At 51.5% G+C, this 19313-nt stretch overlaps 1 protein-coding gene across 4 annotated transcripts in view; it reads left to right on the top strand.

Moving 5' to 3' along the window:
• The window catches only part of LUZP1 (leucine zipper protein 1), a 37182-nt gene extending 22423 nt beyond the window's left edge, over positions 1-14759 (top strand). For 3 of the 4 annotated variants that reach the window (XR_009728474.1, XR_009728473.1, XR_009728475.1), the window contains exons 2-4: positions 2935-6184; positions 10846-11163; positions 11722-14759. Coding sequence is in view for 1 of the 4 variants with exons in the window: in XM_061373547.1 (XP_061229531.1) it covers positions 3053-6184; positions 10846-11010; positions 13114-13152 (3336 nt within the window). In the remaining 3 variants the exon portion in view is untranslated. Of the gene's footprint in view, positions 1-2420; positions 6185-10845; positions 11164-11721 lie in introns of those variants that run through there. The other variant, XM_061373547.1, reaches the window with a different exon arrangement.
• The last annotated feature ends 4554 nt before the right edge of the window (positions 14760-19313 follow it).

Below are 19313 nucleotides of genomic sequence, written 5' to 3'. Positions count from 1 at the left end.
GCTTCTCCAGGATCCTGTGCCAGTGTTTGACCACTCTCATGGGGATGAAGAAGAGTCCTCATATCTACCTGGAAGTTTTCTTCCTGCAGCGTTTGCTTCTTTCACTGTGTGCCTCTGTCTTCCCTACACCCTCCTGTTCAGCAGCTGCAGGCAGCCGACGGTCTTTGCCTTCTCTTCTACAGGCTGAGTAAACCCAGTTCTTTAGTGCCTCCTTGTAGGTCCCCATGGTCATTGCAGTGGCATCTGCTGAACTCGGCACAGTGCGTCTGTGTCTTTCTCTTGTCCAAACTGGACACTGCACTGGAGATGCGGCCTCACAAGAGCTGATCAGAGAGGAAGGATCACCTGGCTCAACGTGCTGGCTGCACAGGAGGGTGCACTGCTGACCTCCGTTCAGCTTTCATCCTCCAGGACTCCCCAGATCATCTTCTGTGGAGCTGCTTTGTAGCCACCATCCTGGTGATGCAGGAGCAAGACTCAGAGTCATTTTTGCTGAGGCTGCTGTCTACCCCTTCCTCCAGCCTTTCAGGGTCCCCCTGAACGGCAGCCATGCCTTCTAGTGTATCAGCCATGCTTCAGCTGTTCTGAAGAAGAGGAAGGAAAGGGAAGAGCAGCCCCTCTGCCCACCTGACTGTGGAGGAAGCTCTCCATTCCCCCCTCTTCCCAGGGAAGCAGGCTCTGGAGCTTTCTGAGCAACATGGTCTCTCTGCGGCGAAGAGCTCCCCCCTTCCCACTGGGATGAGCCCATTCTCACTTCCCAGCCAGAGAAGTGGCACCAGGTTAACCATTAACTCCCTATTCCCAGGCCTGCTGGCACAGGGCTTTGTTTTCAGGGCACGTTGGAGCTGCTCAGTTTGGCCTTCCTGGTGATGCCCTGGTGATGTTGTGGCTTATGGGCAAAGGTGGGTGGCACCAGAGCGGGATGTGGGGATGGTGGGGATGGAGGGGACAGGCACAAGACCAAGGCCAGGCACAGCACCAGTGGGGCTCCTCTTGGTGCGGGGACAATCAGATAGGTTGTCACCCTGACAAGGGGGGAAGATCCTTCAGGAGGGGTGGTGAAGAGCCTGGTGTGTGCAGTGGTACCCACTGGCAGCCAGCACCATCTCCTCCCCACATCCTGCTCTGTGCTTCTTGGTGCTATGAAATGGGAAGCTCCCGAGTGTTTCCTCTGCAGAGAGCTCCATGGAAATCCTGGAGGCTGCAGTTTCCTCTTCCACTCAAGTTTGCTGTGGTCCTTGCGTGCCTCAGGCCCTGGACGATGCTAATTCTGAGTGCCAAAGAGGGGCTCCCAGCAGCCATTCTGCCATCCCTGGAGACATCCAAGGCCAGGCTGGATGTGGCTCTGAGCAGCCTGATCTACTTGAAGATGTCCCTGCTCACTGCAGGAGGGTTGGGCTGGGTGGCCTTTGTTAGGTCCCTTCCAACCCAATCCATTCTATGATTCTGGTGCACTCAGGTCTCCCTCCTGGCTGCACCCTGCCAAGCACGGAGGGGTTTTTTACTCCATGGAGTGTGTCAGAGAGTGCCTGGGTGTTCGATCGCTGCTCGCTCAGTGGCAGCAAGGAGCAGTGGCGTAACCACTCGCAACTGCTCATCTCCTGGGTGGGCAGGTGGGTGGCAGCCAAGGGCAACGACAGCTTTTGAAACAGGAGGGAGAACCTTGGAACTCCACTGGCACTGGTACCAGTGAGGACAAAGCAGGTGAAGAGCTTTGCTGAGCAGCCTGTGCTGCAGGAGGAATGCTGGCAGCAATGAGCAGTGCCCACTGGTGTGGTTCATACCTGTTGTCTGTGAGCTAGGGGTGAGGGGGCTTGGCCCCATCTCAGTGGCCGCCAAATGGAGGGGGTTGCATTTTCTGTGTTCCAGGTCTTGTTTATGGTTCCTGACTCTTCCATCTCTAAGGCATCTTCAGGAGACAGTGCTGAATAGAGAGGTGTCTGCTGCACAGGCTTGTCTGTGAGCAGGGACCTGAGTCTTGCACAGGCATAGAATGGTTTGGGTTGGAAAGGACCTTAAGATCATCCAGTTCCAACCCCTGCCATGGGCAGGGACACCTCACACTAAACCAGGTCACCCAAGGCTCTGTCCAACCTGGCCTTGAACACTGCCAGGGATGGAGCATTCACAACCTCCCTGGGCAGCCCATTCCAGTGCCTCACCACCCTAACAGGAAAGAATTTCCTCCTTATATTCAATCTAAACTTCCCCTGTTTCAGTTTTAACCCATTACCCCTTGTCCTATCACTACAGTCCCTAATGAAGAGTCCATCCCCAGCATCCCTATAGCCCCCTTCAGACACTGGAAGCTGCTCTGAGGTCTCCATTGCAGCCTTCTCTTCTCCAGGCTGAACAGCCCCAACTTTCTCAGCCTGTCTTCATACAGGAGCTGCTCCAGCCCCTTCTCATCCTCGTGGCCCCCTCTGGACTTGTTCCAACAGCTCCATGTCCTTTTTATGTTGAGGACACCAGAACTGCACACAGTGCTCCAGGTGAGGTCTCACGAGAGCAGAGCAGAGGGGCAGGATCACCTCCATGACCTGCTGTTCACACTCCCTTTGATGCAGCCCAGGGTACAGTTGGCTTCTGGGCTGCCTCAACTTCCACAACCCAAGACTTGCATGTGGGCAGTGGGTGCTGCCTGTTGAGCCCCGGGGTGAGGGCCTGCTCTTTGCTGTGCACACACTGCCTGCACAGGCCAGCAGTGGAGGGCACTTCCTTCCCTCAGCAGCTGGGAACAGGCTATTTTTGGAAATCCTGCATAAGCAAAGCAAACAGACTGGGGCGCTTCGCTGCAGTTTCTTTTCCCCTAATTCAGCACTCAGAAACGTATTTAATTAAAAAGTTATTTATGGAAGCATTTATAGTTAACTTACCAGTGAGAACATTTACCTTCCGAGCTCTTACTGTGATTTTAACGATGCTTTCTTTCAGGGTGAGATTGCCTCTGTCCAAAGAAACGGGAACACAGCAGGAATACACCAGGTGCTCAAGACCACGCCATTCACCCAGACAAAGCAGGGCCTTCACCTAAAAGGAATAAGAAAGAAACATGGCAGAATTCACAGGTTACAAGGAAACCTCAAATCGGCACCTCCGGTTCAAGCTGCAGAGTCTTAGCCGCCGCCTCGATGAACTGGAGGAAGCAACCAAAAACCTGCAGAAAGCAGAGGATGAGCTGCTGGACCTCCAGGACAAAGTTATCCAGGCGGAAGGCAGTAACTCCAGCATGCTGGCCGATGTTGAGGCCCTGCGGAAACGAGTGCTGAAGATTGAAGGCAAGGATGAAGAGATCAGGAAGGCTGAGGAGCTTTGCCGGTTAATGAAAGAAAAGCTTGAGGAGGAAGAGAGCCTCACCCGAGAGCTGAAGTCAGAAATCGAGCACCTGCAGAGGAGGATGGCAGAGCTGGAGAAGCTGGAGGAGGCCTTCAGCAGGAGCAAGAACGACTGCACGCAGCTGTGTCTCAGCCTCAATGAAGAGAAGAACTTGACCAAAAAGATATCGACGGAGCTAGAAGTGCTCCGAGTGAAAGTGAAAGAACTGGAGGCATCTGAGGACAGGCTGGATAAGACCGAGCAGAGCTTGACGGGCGAGTTAGAAAAACTGAAATCCTTAGCGCTGAGCTTTATCACGGAAAGAAAACACTTTAATGAAAGGGAAAAGCAGAACGAAAAAATCATCCAGGAGCTAACGCAGAAACTAGAACAAAACAATAAGCTAAATAGGGCGGATCAAACCAGGAATGCATCCAACTTGCTAGAAAGGTCATCAAATAACTTGCTAGACAGAAACGATTTGAGGATTGAAGATGACTTGACTTCGGCGTTGCCCTCTAAGGAGACCAGGAGGAAGGGAAGCGTGGATTACCTGAAACATGTCGAAAATGAAACCAGGAATAAGTCGGAAAACCAAAAGAATAAAAATCAGGAGGACAACAAAGTGAAAGATCTCACCCAAGAAATTGAGAAACTTAAAACTCAGATAAAATGTTTTGAATCTTTAGAAGAAGAGCTTAAAAAAATGAGAGCCAAAAATAGTGACCTCCAAGACAGTTACTTGAGTGAGCAGAATAAAAACAAGCTCTTAGCAGGTCAGCTGGAAGAAATAAAAATGCAAATAAAGAAACAGAAAGATCTGGAGAATGGAGAGGTAGAAAATGAAGACACAAGCTTTGCTAGCAGGGGAAAACATGACAGACCTAAATACAGGGGTGTAATAGCTGATTTGACAGCTGCCAAGCACAAGCCAAGGGAGCTCTCGCCGCAGCAGCGCCGGGAAAGAGCAAGGAACAGAGATTTCTCTGTCAGCAATGACAGCTATGCCCACGGTGGGAAGCAGGTGCCCAGTCCAAGCTTAACAAGCAGAAAAGCAGGCAAAGCCTCCGGTGCCTCTGCCCTTTCAGACACTGCCGCCACAGACACAAAAAGGCTGGAAGAGAAATCTTCAGTTTCCACTTTTTCTTCTGGTCAGAAGGAAGGCTGCGTCCCTCACAATGAGGGGAAGAGAGCAAAAGAGCAGCCCTCTGTCCTGAGCCGATACCCTCCTGCTGCACAGGAGCAGAAGTCTTGGAAAGCACCTTCCAAACCTGTCGGTGACCCAGGCCTGAGATCCAAAGCTGAGAAGCCAACTCAGGTGCTCCGTGGGAGCGGAGCTGACACACGGGATGAGAAGTCAAACAAAGGAGAATCAGTGGCTTCTTTGGCAGAGAAGCTGAAAACGAGTCAGGCAGAAGTCAGTGACTGCTCGGGGGACACGCAGCTCACCAGGGGTAACCACACGTCTTCCAATGGCCCAGGTTCTGCATACAAGTACCAGCTCTCCCATGTGTCAGCATCTGACTCTAAAGTAGAAGCAGTGAACAGTCCTGCTGCATCACACAGACAGCCTTCAGAGGGGAGGGCTAAAAGAGCAGTCATCTCCCAGGAAAAAGAATTTGCAGACACATCGCTTGAATGCACCAAGGCTTCAACACTAACAAAGGGTTCGCATCGCTCCCGGAGTCAGGAGGACATGCTGCAGATTGGCACAGGGCTCGAGAAGGAAGACACGGAGCAGTCTTCAACTGCAGTGACGGATCGTGTAAACGCTTGTTTAAAAATGGACCCCAAAACCACCCAGAGTAACCAAGAAAAGCTTAATTCAGATGAGGAATCGGGAAGAAGCAAAAAAGCGCAGTCAGATTTTGAGACAAGAAGGAAAGTAAGTTCCAAGCAGTTCTCCAATTCCAGGGGAGTTTTTAGAGCATCACTTTTTGAAAATGACAAAAACACTGTAAATGATGAAGACCCCACCAAGTGTATAAAACCACCTGATGCCAGCACTGGAGGACTTAAATCTAGAAGGTCGTTCAGCCCAAGAGAAGCTCTGAGATCAAAAGCTGTCATTAAACCTGCAATTGTTGAAAAGGATATGAAGGCAGTGATGGGAGGAACCGTTTCTGAGGCTGAATCCGAAAAACAAAAGTCTGTTTTTAAACCAGTAACAAATAAAATGACAAGCAGCATCACAATCTTCCCTTCTGAGCCAACAGCTCCAAGAGGCAGTGCAGATACAGCAGCAAAGGAAAGACATGTTACCACCAGCAACATCAGAGTTGCTCCAAATGAACCTTCCCCAGTAGCAAACAATCTCCCCACGCCCGTTGAGATATCGATCAGTAAAAGTGCTCTGAAATCATCTGAGGCAGACAGAACTGGAGAGGCAGCGCCGAGAAGCAAAGCAGAAACAGTGGTGTCCAGAAGCAGCATTATGATAAAGACTTCTGAGCTCAGCGAGAGGAGCACTGAGCCACCTTCAGAGACAATCAGCTGGAAGAGCCATGGCTCTTCAGATGCAGTTTCATGCGAAACGAAGCATGTCACTGTGAGAAGTTCCTGGAGAACAAGACAAGGCTTACATTCCCTGGAGCACCCTCAGCCCAAAGGGGAGAGAGGTGCAGCTTCCAGTACCACAAGCAGGTGTATGTCCTCAGTGGACCTCTTGGAAATGGAAGGGAACAATGCAAGAACAAGCGTCCTGGAGCAGACCTCAGCAAGGACCAATGCCACGGCTGATTCCTGGAGTGCCCCTGAACTGGGATCCCGAAGGACCAAAAGTAACTTAAGTGCATCTGAACTGCTCACACGCAGGAGCTGTGCAAGTGATCCTCCAGCAGCTTCTGCTTGGCCCCGGACCACACTACCTGTAAGTATCCTGCGTTAAACGCTCTTGTCTGTCAGTTGATGAGGTTTTCCAAGCTGCCTGTTGGTTGCAGGGTGCCTGAATTGACTTTCTTACAGCTTATTTCCTGAAGTGCTTCCATCTTCCAGCTCCGCTGTCTTCAGTGGAGTATCTCCTGTGTGAAGTACCTGATTTAGACTTCTTGACGTTAGATGCACCTGTTTGGGTCTTGTAATGCCATATGAATATCTTAGTAGCATTTGGTCTTGCCAGAAAACATAGTTACATGCAGGACATGGTATGCTTTTCAGGGTGGCTTTGCATGGCACTTTCAGCTTGAAGTAGTAATGAAAAGATTATGGAAAAGAGCAGATTTTATTAGAGTTGTGCCTCAGGCAGAGCTGTAGCTCTGACAGCTGTAGACATGCAGCTCCTTTTGGTAAGAGCTGCATGGTTTCTCCATGTGAAACCAAACTGGTCTGGAAATGCTTCCCAGGCATCTCCTGAACAGATGGGTGCTGGCTGGTTACACAGGGCTGCTCCCTCCTCGGTCTGTGTCAGCATGCCACCTGGAAAGAAGCAGGAGGCATGGGGATGGCTGTGCTCTTTTCCTGTTCCCTTGGCTGGAACCAGTGAGGGGAGTCCCTCAAAGCAGGGCTGGCACACACAGACAGTTGGAGCTGTACTTGCCACCGGAGCCGCAGGCTCCAGCGTGTTTCAGCTGAGCTCATGGGCACCAAGTGCTCCTCCAGGCCATTAAGCCCCATGCCAGCTGCTGCTGCAGCTCCTGCCTGTGTTCTTCACTCAGAGCTGCTCTAAGCAGCTGCTGCCACTGGCAGTCTGCAGGAGGAGCCCAGTGAACCCATCTGAAAGGGCTGGTGGTAGAGGGGACAGATTCATAACTGAGTGCCTCTGGCACTGACAAAGACGAGGCGGTGGAGGTGTGAAGGAAGTTTTACATCTGGAAAATTTCTCTTCCACTTCTCTGGTGATGAGAAGCCTCTCTACAAAGCTCCACTGCTTCGTAGAGAGTCTATTGCCTGGGGTGTTACAAAGTACAGGTTGCCCTTCCAGCTGCATTTGGACGCAGAAGACATCATCTCTGTGGCCAGGGTCACTCGTGCTCACAGGCAGCCTGTAAGCCTTTCCTGAATCCAGGCAGAACTGCCATGATTGAGGTTGTCCTTTTGCCTAATGGCAGCTTATGTGCTTGGGAAATGGGAGATCCATCCCTGGTCTCCCTTTACCCCAGGAGCTGGAGTTCCCAGGAGCCACACCATTGGGCCTTCCAGCTGAAGAGGTCACCACTTGCAGCAGAGCTCATGTAGGGTCAGTCATGGAGCCTGACAGTGTGGGCACTCACGTTTCTGTCCCATCTTCCCTCTAGCCGCCCACCCAGGGCAGTGTAGCTCTGCAGTACATGATACAGGTGGTCTGGAGGTCACTGCCCTGTCAAATGTGCCTACAACAGCAGCTGAAGGGTACCTGGCAGGGCAGCCTGATCTCTGTGTGGTCATACTGGATGTCAGGGTTAGCTGGCTTCCGTGTCTGCAGTGGCAAGCAGTCAGGAAGGTGACTGCGTGGTTAGTTCATGCAGGGCTGCTGAGTATGGAGCTGGGTATCTCTCTGTATCACCCTGACACCATAGTCACAAATTTGAATCCTTGGTTATAAATTAAGTATATCTTTAACTTGCAAGTGAGGAGCAGGAGGTTACCCTGGAAGACTGCAGATACACAGAGCAGATACACCAAATTTTATGTATTTGGGCAGCTCAAATTATTGCATGTGCCCTTGAAAAAAAACACCAAAGCATCTGCATTTGAGGAGTATCTTCAGGGTTACGATATGCCTCATATCACAAGCAGCCTGTTTCTGCTGGGATCTGAGTTGCAGTTAAAGATGCAGCTATTGCTGTGGCAGAATGCTTGGCACTGATCTATGCTGACTTTGCACGTTCAGCTTTCCTGTAAAGGCATCACTATCGCCTCTTCCCAGCTCTGCTGTCCAAAGTCCGAGATTGCCTTAAGAATCCTATCTGGAAACTGTGCTGGTTTTGCCAAAATACATCTTCCTCCCCTCCATGAAACACGGTGTCTGATGCCAGGAGGTATCAGCAGCTTTAGCAGTGCTTGGGCTACAGAAGCAGCAGCTCTTTGAAACAATGCTTTGGGAGACCCAAAGGCAGTAGCTGCTGATGAATGGATGCTGCAGCCTGAGGACCAGCTCCCTCTAGTGCCTGCAGCCAGGCTCTCGTAAAAGACTGAAGGAAACGCAAGACCTCAAGCTGTATAAATTAGCTAAAACCCTAAAGGTAGGCTTGTCTTCAAACGAGGCTATGCTCACCTGCTTGGGCTGGCTGGGTCTCATGGAAAGGTCTCCCTGACAGTATCCAGCGATGTGCTGCCTCTTGCCCCTTCTCTCCTCTGCTTTAGGGACTAATAAAGTGCATCCATCACCATTTTACCCTTGCTGACTCCATGTAGCATCTATTTAAGCAACTAACCACACAGTCTGTTCAGAGCAGCTTCCAACGGCTTGTCAGTGACCAGCTGATTGTTCTTTGAGGTGCCATGAAGCACACCATGCTCCACAATGACCCGGCCCTGGGGCAGTACCTGGAGGTACTGGTCTGCAGCAGCAACACATGGAGGGTGGTCATCCTGATGGCCCTGGCTCAGCACTTCACCTATGAAGCAATTTGAGACCAGTGTATCGGGGTTGATAGTCACAAATTCAGGCTGCCTGACAGCTGAGATGGACTGACACTGTCAGATGCCCAAGAGCATGGAGCTCATATATGCTCAACCAGTGGCCTCACCTCTTCTCACCAGTATCAGAAATACAGTGGTGCCTAGCCCTTGCTAAGCTGTCCAGGTCCATCAGTCACAGAACCCCAGACTGGTTTGGGTTGGAAGGGACCTTAAAGCTCCTCCAGCTCCAACCCCTGCCACAGGCAGGGACCCCTTCCACTGGAGCAGCTTGCTCCAAGCCCCTGTGTCCAACCTGGCCTTGAGCACTGCCAGGGATGGGGCAGCCACAGCTTCTCTGGGCACCCTGTGCCAGCGCCTCAGCACCCTCACAGGGAAGAGCTTCTGCCTAAGAGCTCAGCTCAGTCTCCCCTCGGGCAGGTTCAAGCCATTCCCCTTGGCCTGTCCCTACAGGACCTTGTCCCAAGCCCCTCTCCAGGTTTCCTGCAGCCCCTTCAGGCACTGGAGCTGCTCTAAGGTCTCCCCTTCAGGAGCCTTCTCTTCTCCAGGCTCAAGCAGCCCAGCTCTCAGCAAGCAGATCCCTGAAGGCTGAAGTCTGCTCTCCTGCAGTCCAGGGCAGTGACCTTGCAGCACACCCTTCTTGCTGCCCTAAGGATCTCAAACTCCACCATTTTATGGTCACTCCAGTCAAGGCTGCCCTCCAGCTTCACACTCCCCACCAGCCCCTCCCTGCTGGTGAGGACAAGGTCCAGCACAGCCCTGCTTCCTGATGGTTCCTCTGTTGCTTGGAGATCAAAGTTGTCATCAACAATTCCAGCAAGCTGGATTGCCTGTGCACTGCTCTGGGGTCCCTCCAACAGACATTGGGGTGGTTGAAGTCCTCTGTGGGGACCAGGGCTTGTGAATGTGAGGCTGCATCTGTCTACCATCACGATGAATGCCATTCCTTAACTTAGAGTTACCACCTCACTTTTACAAGCAGCCTGGCCTGTCATGGTTACTTCTGGCCTATGGTTGGTTGGAGGTCCCTGTGGGACCTGTCCCTGTGTTGTGCCTACTCACCAAGGTGCTACTGCTGCTCACATCTCACTGCTGTTGTAGGGCTCGGATCACAAGAGGAGGGGTCAGGTCCAGCGTTTGCTGGATGTCATCCACAGTGGGGCCAGCTCAGGCAGCTTCTTTCTGAGAGCCCACCAAGGCCTGGTGTCCATCTCAGAGATGCTTTTGTGCCAGGCACAGAGCGGGTGCTGCCTCTCCCTTCCCTACTACCCCTTTTGCCACAGGGCAGGGACTAAATCTGTTGCCACTGCCCACATCCCCTTCTCAGGGCCGTGCTCTGCGTGGTTCAGCAGACACGATGCCAGAGCGCAAAGGCTTCAGGAGTGCAGTGCCCAGTTCACCAGTAATGATTCGTTCTGGTTCCCCAGCCAGCCATAAAGCAGACTGTGAGCGTCTGAATCCCGGGGTATGATCCCATAAATGTCTCTGCAGACATTCAGGAAAACGTTAGTTTAAGAGTGCCATTTAGATTCCTCTAGCAGGAAAAGAGTGCAGAACACTCCCACATCGTGTCCTCATTGACAAGAAAATGGGAGATTGAGGTTGCTGACCACCCTTCAGAGTTAATAGTTACAAGAAACTCCTTCAGTCACTAAACTGGGGGGTTTTCTGCTGCTAGCCCCTCATGGATCCAAGCACTGAGCCCAGTGAGCCATGCAGGCTGAGCACAGGTTTGTGCACAGGGCACTCAGCTCACCAGAAGGCTGCATCTAGAACTTGGGTTAAAATTACTGGGGAGTTTAAAAAGAAACAGCACAGAAGTGAGGAGACGCCAGAGCTGGGCTGGTGCCTCCAGGCCCTCCTGGCCAAAGGGACTCAAGCCAGCAGCTCGCACTGATAACCCTGGCACAGGAACCCAGTGCTGTTCCCCTTCCCATCCCCGAGTTCCAACCCTCTTTGTTTTCCTTCACACAGGATGAAAGCAAGGATTTTGTGCCCAGTTCCAGAAGGAAACAGTACGGCTCTTCTGAGTATCTGTCACAGGCTGACACAGCAGGGAAAAGGCCAGCCACCAAGATGGAGCTGCAGGACCCTGAATCCAGCCCCCACGCACCACTGAGTCTCCAAGGGGAGGAGCAGGTATGTGAATTGAAGGACCATGCAGAAAAGAGAGTGACAAGGCAGGAAGCCAATATCTGAGCTGACCTCCCAGTGACATAACTTAGAGAACTTGTCCAAAGTGAATGCAAACCTTTTAGGAGAAAGCCAGTCCAAAATCAGCGCTGCCCAGAGGTGAGGTGTCTCCTGCCTCGCCTCCATAGAGGTGGGGTGTCTCGTGCCTCACTTCCATAGAGGTGGGATGTCTCCTGCCTCACTTCCATAGAGGTAGGGTGTCTCCTGCATTGCCTCCATAGAGGTGGGGTGTCTCCTGCCTTGCCTTCATAGAGGTAGGGTGTCTCCTGCCTCGCCTCCATAGAGGTAGGGTGTCTCCTGCCTTGCCTTCATAGAGGTGGGGTGTCTCCTGCCTTGCCTCCATAGAGGTGGGGTGTCTCCTGCCTCGCCTCCATAGAGGTGGGATGCCTCCTGCCTCACCTCCATAGAGGTGGGATGCCTCCTGCCTCACCTCCATAGAGGTGGGATGCCTCCTGCCTCACCTCCATAGAGGTGGGATGCCTCCTGCCTCACCTCTATAGAGGTGGGGTGTCTCCTGCCTCACCTCCATAGAGGTGGGGTGTCTCCTGCCTTGCCTCCATAGAGGTGGGATGTCTCCTGCATTGCCTCCATAGAGGTGGGGTGTCTCCTGCCTTGCCTCCATAGAGGTGGGGTGTCTCCTGCCTTGCCTCCATAGAGGTGGGGTGTCTCCTGCATTGCCTCCATCAGTTATTCTACTCATTCCCTGTAACATTAAAAACTACTGCCTTGTTTTTTTTGTTCTGAACTTGTTTCAGCTAGTTTTATGGCTAAAAACAGTCTCTAGGGAATAAGAGGCACTGCTTCTAGTCAACCTCTGGCACACACTGGACCATCAGGGATGGGAAAAGCAACCCATTTGGAGAGGCAAAATCAGAGTCCCTGCTTCAGCTGGCTGCTGTACCCCTAGGGTGCTTGGCTGCTGCTACATACCTGCTGCTCTGCCTTCTGAGCCACATCTTTCTGCAGACATGAAGAAGTGGCAGATGGGCCACATTATAGTGACTGGGACTTATTGCCTGAAATAAGCCCCCTTCAGAAGAGACAGGGATCTAGGCTTTTCATTCCTAGGTGCACAGCCATGCTTATGTCTGTACAAAAGACTTTCTTTGTCTCCTGGAATTCCCTATTTGTCTGTGCAGCTGCCCAGAGCAGAGTGCATCTTTCCATGTATGGATCAGCCGCAGCAGGAAATATCTTAAGACCTCAGTCCTGTTGTCAGTGCTTCTCAGTGGAGGTGCCCAGGAGTTGCTGAGTCTTGCTGTGAGAGCAGCAGAACTGCAGTGAGGCAGCCCTATATACTCATACCTCTGGGGGAAGCTACACAAAACAAAGAGCCCAGAGGGATGTGGTCCCAGCTGAGATTTGCAGACTGCCACTTAGAGACAGGTAATGTTTCCAGTAGAGGGTAGTGAACTTTCACTGTCCCTGTTGGTAGCCAAGGAAACAGACACCATAGTGATGCTGTCTGTGGTCACTGAGAGGTGTTATGCAGATGCAGACTCCTGTATCTGAGGCTGTGCTGTGCTTTCTTTGTCTGCACAGACTGGGTCAACAACAAATGAAAACTGGGGTAAGGTCAGGTCCCCATAACATACACACTGTCATTTTGAGCTTCTGTCTTTGTCCAGACCTCCACCAGCTGTAACAGGAGCCTGAACACCTTGCCCGTGAAAGACGTGCTCTGACATTAGATCAGTTCCATCTTGTCTGTGTTGTCAGGTGCATCTAACTTCTACGACCCACATGCTGGGTGTGATGTGGGTGCACTGTATGCTACAGCATTAAAAAAGCTAGTAGGTCCTGCCTGTGCAGGGCAGGGCTGGGTCATTCTGCTTTGGGCTTACTGCACTGTAAACACTGACAGAACCTGTATCTTCCAAACTGATCCTGCCACTGCCCTGCCCTGCCCCACTGCTGGGCTAGGATCCTGATGGGCTTTGGGATTGCTGCCTATGGGCTATCACAGTGCTCGTCCCCAGAGCAAAACTGCTGCCAGAGGCAGCCGCAGGTCCTGGCCAGTCTGTGATGCTGCAGGGTTGTGTCTTACAGGGTGCTTCCCGGGCCTGCCGGACAACATCTCGGAGATGAGCTGTGTTGCCTTCCACCCAAAGAGCACGCTGCACAGTGGAGCAAGAGGCAGGACAGGACCAAGCTCATGGGTGTCCCACCTGTTTGTAACCTCTGCCTGAAACCAGTTTTCTAATGCGATTTGCAAGGTACAGGGGCTTTACCAGTGAATTCATTTTCTTCTTTGCTGAAGAGGCAGCTTCAGAGACTTTGCTCAGGGGACTCCCACTTCTCATCTCTGTACCTGCAATCTTACATCTGCTCCATAGGATGATAGGTCTGTCTCCATATGGAAGTCTTGACTGCACAGCCACTCTGAACGATGGTACTGCCTGGACAAGAGAGAACTTCTTAATCACTTGCATTTAGACAAGATCCCAGAAGTATCCCTGTGGCTACAGTCCACCAGCCCATGACAGCTGTCCTGCATGGCTCCACATCCAAAAGCTTTCTGTTTCTAGGGAGAGTTTGCATTCTCCTAATACACCCTTGTTGGCTTGAGTTGTGGTCACCTCAGTACCTGTGTTCCCAGCACCCTCTGTCATAAGGCAGGAGGAAACCATTCCCCACTGGTTGCTTTACACATTAAAAGGGAAGGAGAGCAGAAAATGTTGTTTAGAAGCAGCTTCCTCCCTATTGATGTCAGTCTCTGCAACAAGCTTTGCATGACCTGCTCACCACAAGCTGAGATCTTGCACCAAGAAGTCAACCACTGAGCCAAACCAGCATCAATTCATGCAACAGTGAAACTCCCTCTCGACTTGGACTGGGGTGCTTTTTTACCTGAAGCTTTATGTCTCTTGTGCTCTGCAGGCAGCAGCCCTGCTGCACTTTCTCAGCAGTTGCTCTCTAAAAGAAACAGACAAGCAGAATGTCCTTGTTCCTTTCAAAAACAGGGTGGAGGCAGTGGGACTGGAACCTCAGATGAGCTCCAGTAAGGCTATCTAGGCAGCCTTGGTCCATGCACCTCTTCAGGACCACCTCATCTGGCATGTCTGGGACTCAGGTATGGTCAGAGACTGCTTCAAATAGAGGTACGTTACCCTGCCAGTGCCCACAGGCAGATGGTGATGATGATGATGATGATGAGTGCAGATGATGTTGCTGTTGGGGGAGACACTGACCCCACAGCTCCAGGAGATGCTCAGGTGTTGGAGCAGCATCTGCCCTGAGCAAAGTGACTGCATCTGGCTCACACAGAGCTCTGCAGGTCCTTCCTTCACATCCCACCACCCCGCTACAGGTCTCCTGTCCTGCCTGTTGGGAGCAGCCACCCCTCTTTGCTGAGGGACAAGGACAACGCTGCAGAAGGGAAAAGGTCCCTTGTTTGGTTTGGAGGTGCTGCAGGAATAGCTGTGCCCCAGCAGCTCCCATATGCGCCCCGCTCTCATTCCCACAGTTCGCCTTCCAGACGAGCAGCTACCACAGCAGTGACCCAGGCACATCTGTGCCATTTGTCCTCCCTGTCCCTTGGAATTATGCCTCAATTCTGAGAGGCAAATGAAGTAAAAAAAAACACAGCTGGTTGGAAAATATCTATGAAAGCATTTATATAAAAAGGAAAGTGTTCCAATGCTGTGATTTTTCTTCTAATAAAGATTGTTTGGAGGAAGGGAAAAAATATTTTTAGGGAAAAAAAAAGAAAATATTCATTTTGCAATTTTTAGATGGTTTCCCAAATTTATATTTTTAACCCTTTATATTTCATGACACATCCAAGTGTCACATTAACAAGACAAAGAGATAATGCTATCTCCTACCATTTCGTGTCATGGCAATGCTTGTAGAGAAGGGGATAAACAGATCATCACCTGTAATGGGAAAGAATTTTCAACTCAAAATCCAAACTGAAAGTACCTGAGGTTCATTCAGATTTCTGCACCGCTCCCCTGCCTCCTGTTGATGGGGAGGGACAAATCAGTGCAGATCTGGCAAACTGACACCAGGAGGGGTTGGGGTTTCTTTTCCACCCAGCCTGTTGAACCGCAGCCTCCACCCTGATCACCCTGCTCTGCCCAGAGGTTTATGTAGGGCAGGATCATCACTACCACACAAAAAGACATCACTGAGATCGATGGCTCAAACAGCATCAGCTTCCCTCAGCTCCTCATGCAGCCCTGCAGGCTTTCCAGAGAAGCAGAAGTGCAGCCTGACCAGAAGTGCTCCATCTCAGCAGTGCTCTCAGGACTGGCTCGCTGCCCTCTGCCATTCTCAAGATGCCACCTTCTGACTCCTTCATGGTAAAGAAAATACTTCCCTTCAAACTAAACGTGCTGTCTCAGGGCCTCTTCCACCCGTTGCATGGGAGATGCTGCTGCAAACCCCTTCCAGGCCACTGCAGCAAGTGGCCCAACTGCCTCCTGCATCACCTTCTTGCCTAACCTGGGAGGTCGCATCTTGGCGTGTACCTGCCTCTTCAGACATCCCAGCGATCATTTACCTCCATTTACATTCCCACACCTGCTGCTAAGCAGCTCTCCAGCCATACAGCACATACCCAGGTAGTCACTGTGGAAGAGCCACTGCTGAAGACCTGCTTGGCATTGCAGTTCAGTCTCCCAGAGCAGGAGCATACTTCAGAAGACCTCCCCCCTGCCCCGTGTCACTGCTGCCCAGGACTTCCAGCTTAGTTCTACAAACATCTGGACAGCACATCTGCACTGCACAACAAGGATTGCTTTGAGCAGTGACTGCATGGCTTTTCTTCAAGTGGGGAGCCCCATCCTGCTGCAGGACAGTGGTCCACATCCTGTGTGCCTGCACACATCCACCAGCCCTCGCCTCCTCGAGTTCATGGATCCAGCTTAGTGTGGTGCTTCCAAAGCTCTTTCCAAGGGAACTGGCTTCAGTTCCATCCAGGAATGCTCTGCATCTCTATGACAAGACATGCTGGGTTAACACAGGCTTCCCTGTACTTCTCCACAAACCTCAGTCAGCTTTTCACCCCCACAGCTCATCCCAGCAACGCAATCCCCTGCCTGAAGTGCACCAGCAGCAAGAGCTCTTTCCTTTCCCCTTCTGTCAGTCAGGACCAGGTTTTTCCTTAGCCATGGGCTTCACACTGCTCTTGGCAGTGCAGCAGGAGCCCAGCTGCTGTCCCACTGTGCTCTCCACAGCTGCTGCTCACAGGTAATGTCTCCTTTGGCTGCATCAGGCGTTGGGTCAATACTTTACAGCACATACCTTGAACTCCTGCTCTAGGCTCAGTCTCACTGCTTGTACATCGTGAACACAGGTGTCACTCAGTAACTACACCAGGTTGGTTTTACCACAACCGAGATGAAATCTACGACAGAAAAACCCTCTTTAAAATGGAAAGGGGCCATGCCCTGTAATCTTGAGTGCAATAGGAGCTGATTGTATTATTAAACTTATAGCAATGACTTCAGGAAACACAATGTGTTTTACTCAAATTGCACACTTTTTTTGAACAGCTGTAAAATAGAGTATATGTGTAAATATTGCCATCACTGAAGAAGTATTTGTAATTTTAGCATATAAATATAACAGGCTTTTCAGTGGGCTTGATGATGGCACAGGGCCGCGCATCAAGCACTCGGGTAATCCCAAAGTTGTAAATGTATTTGCTGTACAGAGGAAGTGTCAGCGCTCGCTTCTCCCAAGGGAATGGAGGCACCGGTCCCTTTCTGAGGGCCATCGGCTCTTCCCGGCATGGCTGGCACCAGCCCGAGGGCTCAGCAGCTTCCTTTGTGCCCAGTAACAGCCCTGCAGCACGCTGCTAGCAGTGCCATGCATGGACCCAGCCATGAGGAGAGCCCTGGGCCTGCTGCAGACCCCACCTCCGGGACAGGGAAAGGGCAGGAAGCACTGGGCAGGGGCAGCCCCCCCTTGGTGCTTCAAGAGACACTTGACATGAGCGATCTCCTAGCTGCAGATCAAAGCAATAGTCACACTGATGGCATCTCTAATAGAGTAGACCTCATCTGCCACCCTTGCACATCATTGGAGTGGTCAAAGCACTGCTCCAAGGCCAGCCTCCAGTGGACTGCACTGTGTGTGATGAATGAAGCCATTGTTTGCAGATGCCTCTGATGGTCAAGTAACCCAAGGACCCAAAGGGCCATCTCCCTGGGCTGCCAGCATGCAGTGCAGGTTCCTGCCTTGGAGAAGCAGCACTCCAGGCTGCATGGAATGTATTTTTAAGAAAATAAATCTATTTTTTTGTATTTGCAGACATATATTTGGGCTGGGGCAGCTTAGTTAGAAGACAAATACTGCGAGAAATCTTTTCATAACCACAGACTCATCCAAGTTAAGCGAATTTTCCAGGGTTACAGTATTGCCTATTCCCCTAAGCAAGCTGTGTCCAGTAGCTCTGTCAGCACTGTTTCCCCCTCTCACAACTCCCTGTCTCAGCTCAGCAGAGGGAAGCCAGCTCTTTCCTCCCCAGGCTGCCCATGCAGTGGATACAGATGGTGCTCACCTCCTTCCAGTTACAGTGCTCTTTGCATGCCAAATGTAAACACACACTTATCTGCATGTCTCTCCTGACTCGACCACTGTCAGCTCTACAGTATATAACCAATAAAACTCTTCTCTTTTTACACGTTTGTGATGTGGTGCTTAGAGCTCTGCCTGAAACCCTGCACAGGGGCCGTTACTCAGAGGTACTGATGCCCACTGGGGAAGTGCTGCAGCAGCTCTGGTCTGCAGCACTGGGGTACTGCTGAGTCTGCCTGCCTGCCTGGTGCTTAGGTTTTTGCCTGTATCCAGGCAGGTCTCATCCATTCCTGGGCTGTGTTTAAGTCATGGACAGTGCACACACGGCACATCAGGCTGAGCACGGCCACTCGGCACTGGGATGACCTGGCTCTGGCACTGGTGAGGGCAGCTTGGAGGGTGAGCGTTCAGAGGGAAACAAGTCATCATTTCCTCCATAGACTCATAGAGTCATGGAATGGTTTGGGTTGAAGGGACCTTAAAGCTCCTTCCCACTGGAGCAGTTTGCTCCAAGCCCCTGTGTCCAACCTGGCCTTGAGCACTGCCAGGGATGGGAAGGAACTTCCAAGGGGGATAAAGTGGTCAGCTGCTCTGCCTGCATCAACGTGTACCTAAGAATGTGATGGGGCTGCACTCATGGACGTGCAGATCTGTGAAGCCTGGGCTGCATTCCTGATGTGAATATTTACAGTGGATATTCTACTGCATTTGCCACCCTCTGTGATGTTTTCCAGGGAATTTCTAACCACGTTGACTTGATCCATATTAGCACCTACAGGTAATGGACAGACTCCATTACTTTGTATAGAATCATAGAATGGTTCGGGTTGGAAAGGACCTTCAGATCATCCAGTTCCAACCCCCCCTGCCATGGGCAGGGACACCTCACACTAAACCAGGTCACCCAAGGCTCTGTCCAACCTGGCCTTGAACACTGCCAGGGATGGAGCATTCACAACCTCCTATGGCAGCCTGTGCCAGGGGCTCACCACCACAATGGCACCAGCATTGCCCTCAGTCCTTGCTTTCACACCTAAAAATCCATCTGCCCGCATAAACCAGGTCCTTAAGTGCGAATGTCCAGAGCTGTACCTAAATGTTCTGTTGGCAGAAAGGGCATGCTACAAAGTGACCACACACACAGTGACCACACACAGTGTAGCAGGGCAATGGGGAGGAATGGGATAGACTGGGAGTGAAGGGGGGTCACTGGGACGGAATGGGGGGAAATGGGATAGATTGGGAGGGAATGGGGGGCACTGGAATAGCACAGGTGTGAGAACTTGACCTCGAAAGCTTGCCAACAGCCCACAGTTCTCATTAACTCAGTGAATTCCAGCTTCTTCTTATCTTGCTTGCTTAAGCTTCCTCGGGCCTCTCGTGGTCTTGCTGCATCTTTCGGGATTATTCAGAGTTCATGTACCAATTATCCATTCTCCTGTGAGAACACTGTCTCCACACCCACTTACCTGGAGATGCTCTGGTACTCCTCTGCCTGGCCCCACCACTACCAGTGCATCCCTCCCTGTCGTGGGGCATCTCGTCCCATAGGGATTCACAGCATTCCATAGGGATTCAGAGCATCTCACAAGGAGACCATCTCATAGGGATTCAGAGCATCCCATAGAGCTCCAGAGCATCCCACAGGGATTCACATCATCCCACAAGCAGAGCATCCCACAGGGATTCAGATCACCCCACAAGTGGGGCATGTATCTTGG

The sequence above is a fragment of the Neopsephotus bourkii genome, unplaced genomic scaffold, assembly GCF_033783945.1.
Source record: "Neopsephotus bourkii isolate Nb327-2 ecotype Australia unplaced genomic scaffold, CSIRO-AGI_Nbou_v1 NB_1632, whole genome shotgun sequence".
Classification (NCBI taxonomy): Eukaryota; Metazoa; Chordata; class Aves; order Psittaciformes; family Psittacidae; genus Neopsephotus; species Neopsephotus bourkii.
The sequence above is the reverse complement of the archived record's forward strand: the minus strand, read 5'-3'. Positions and strand labels throughout refer to the sequence as shown.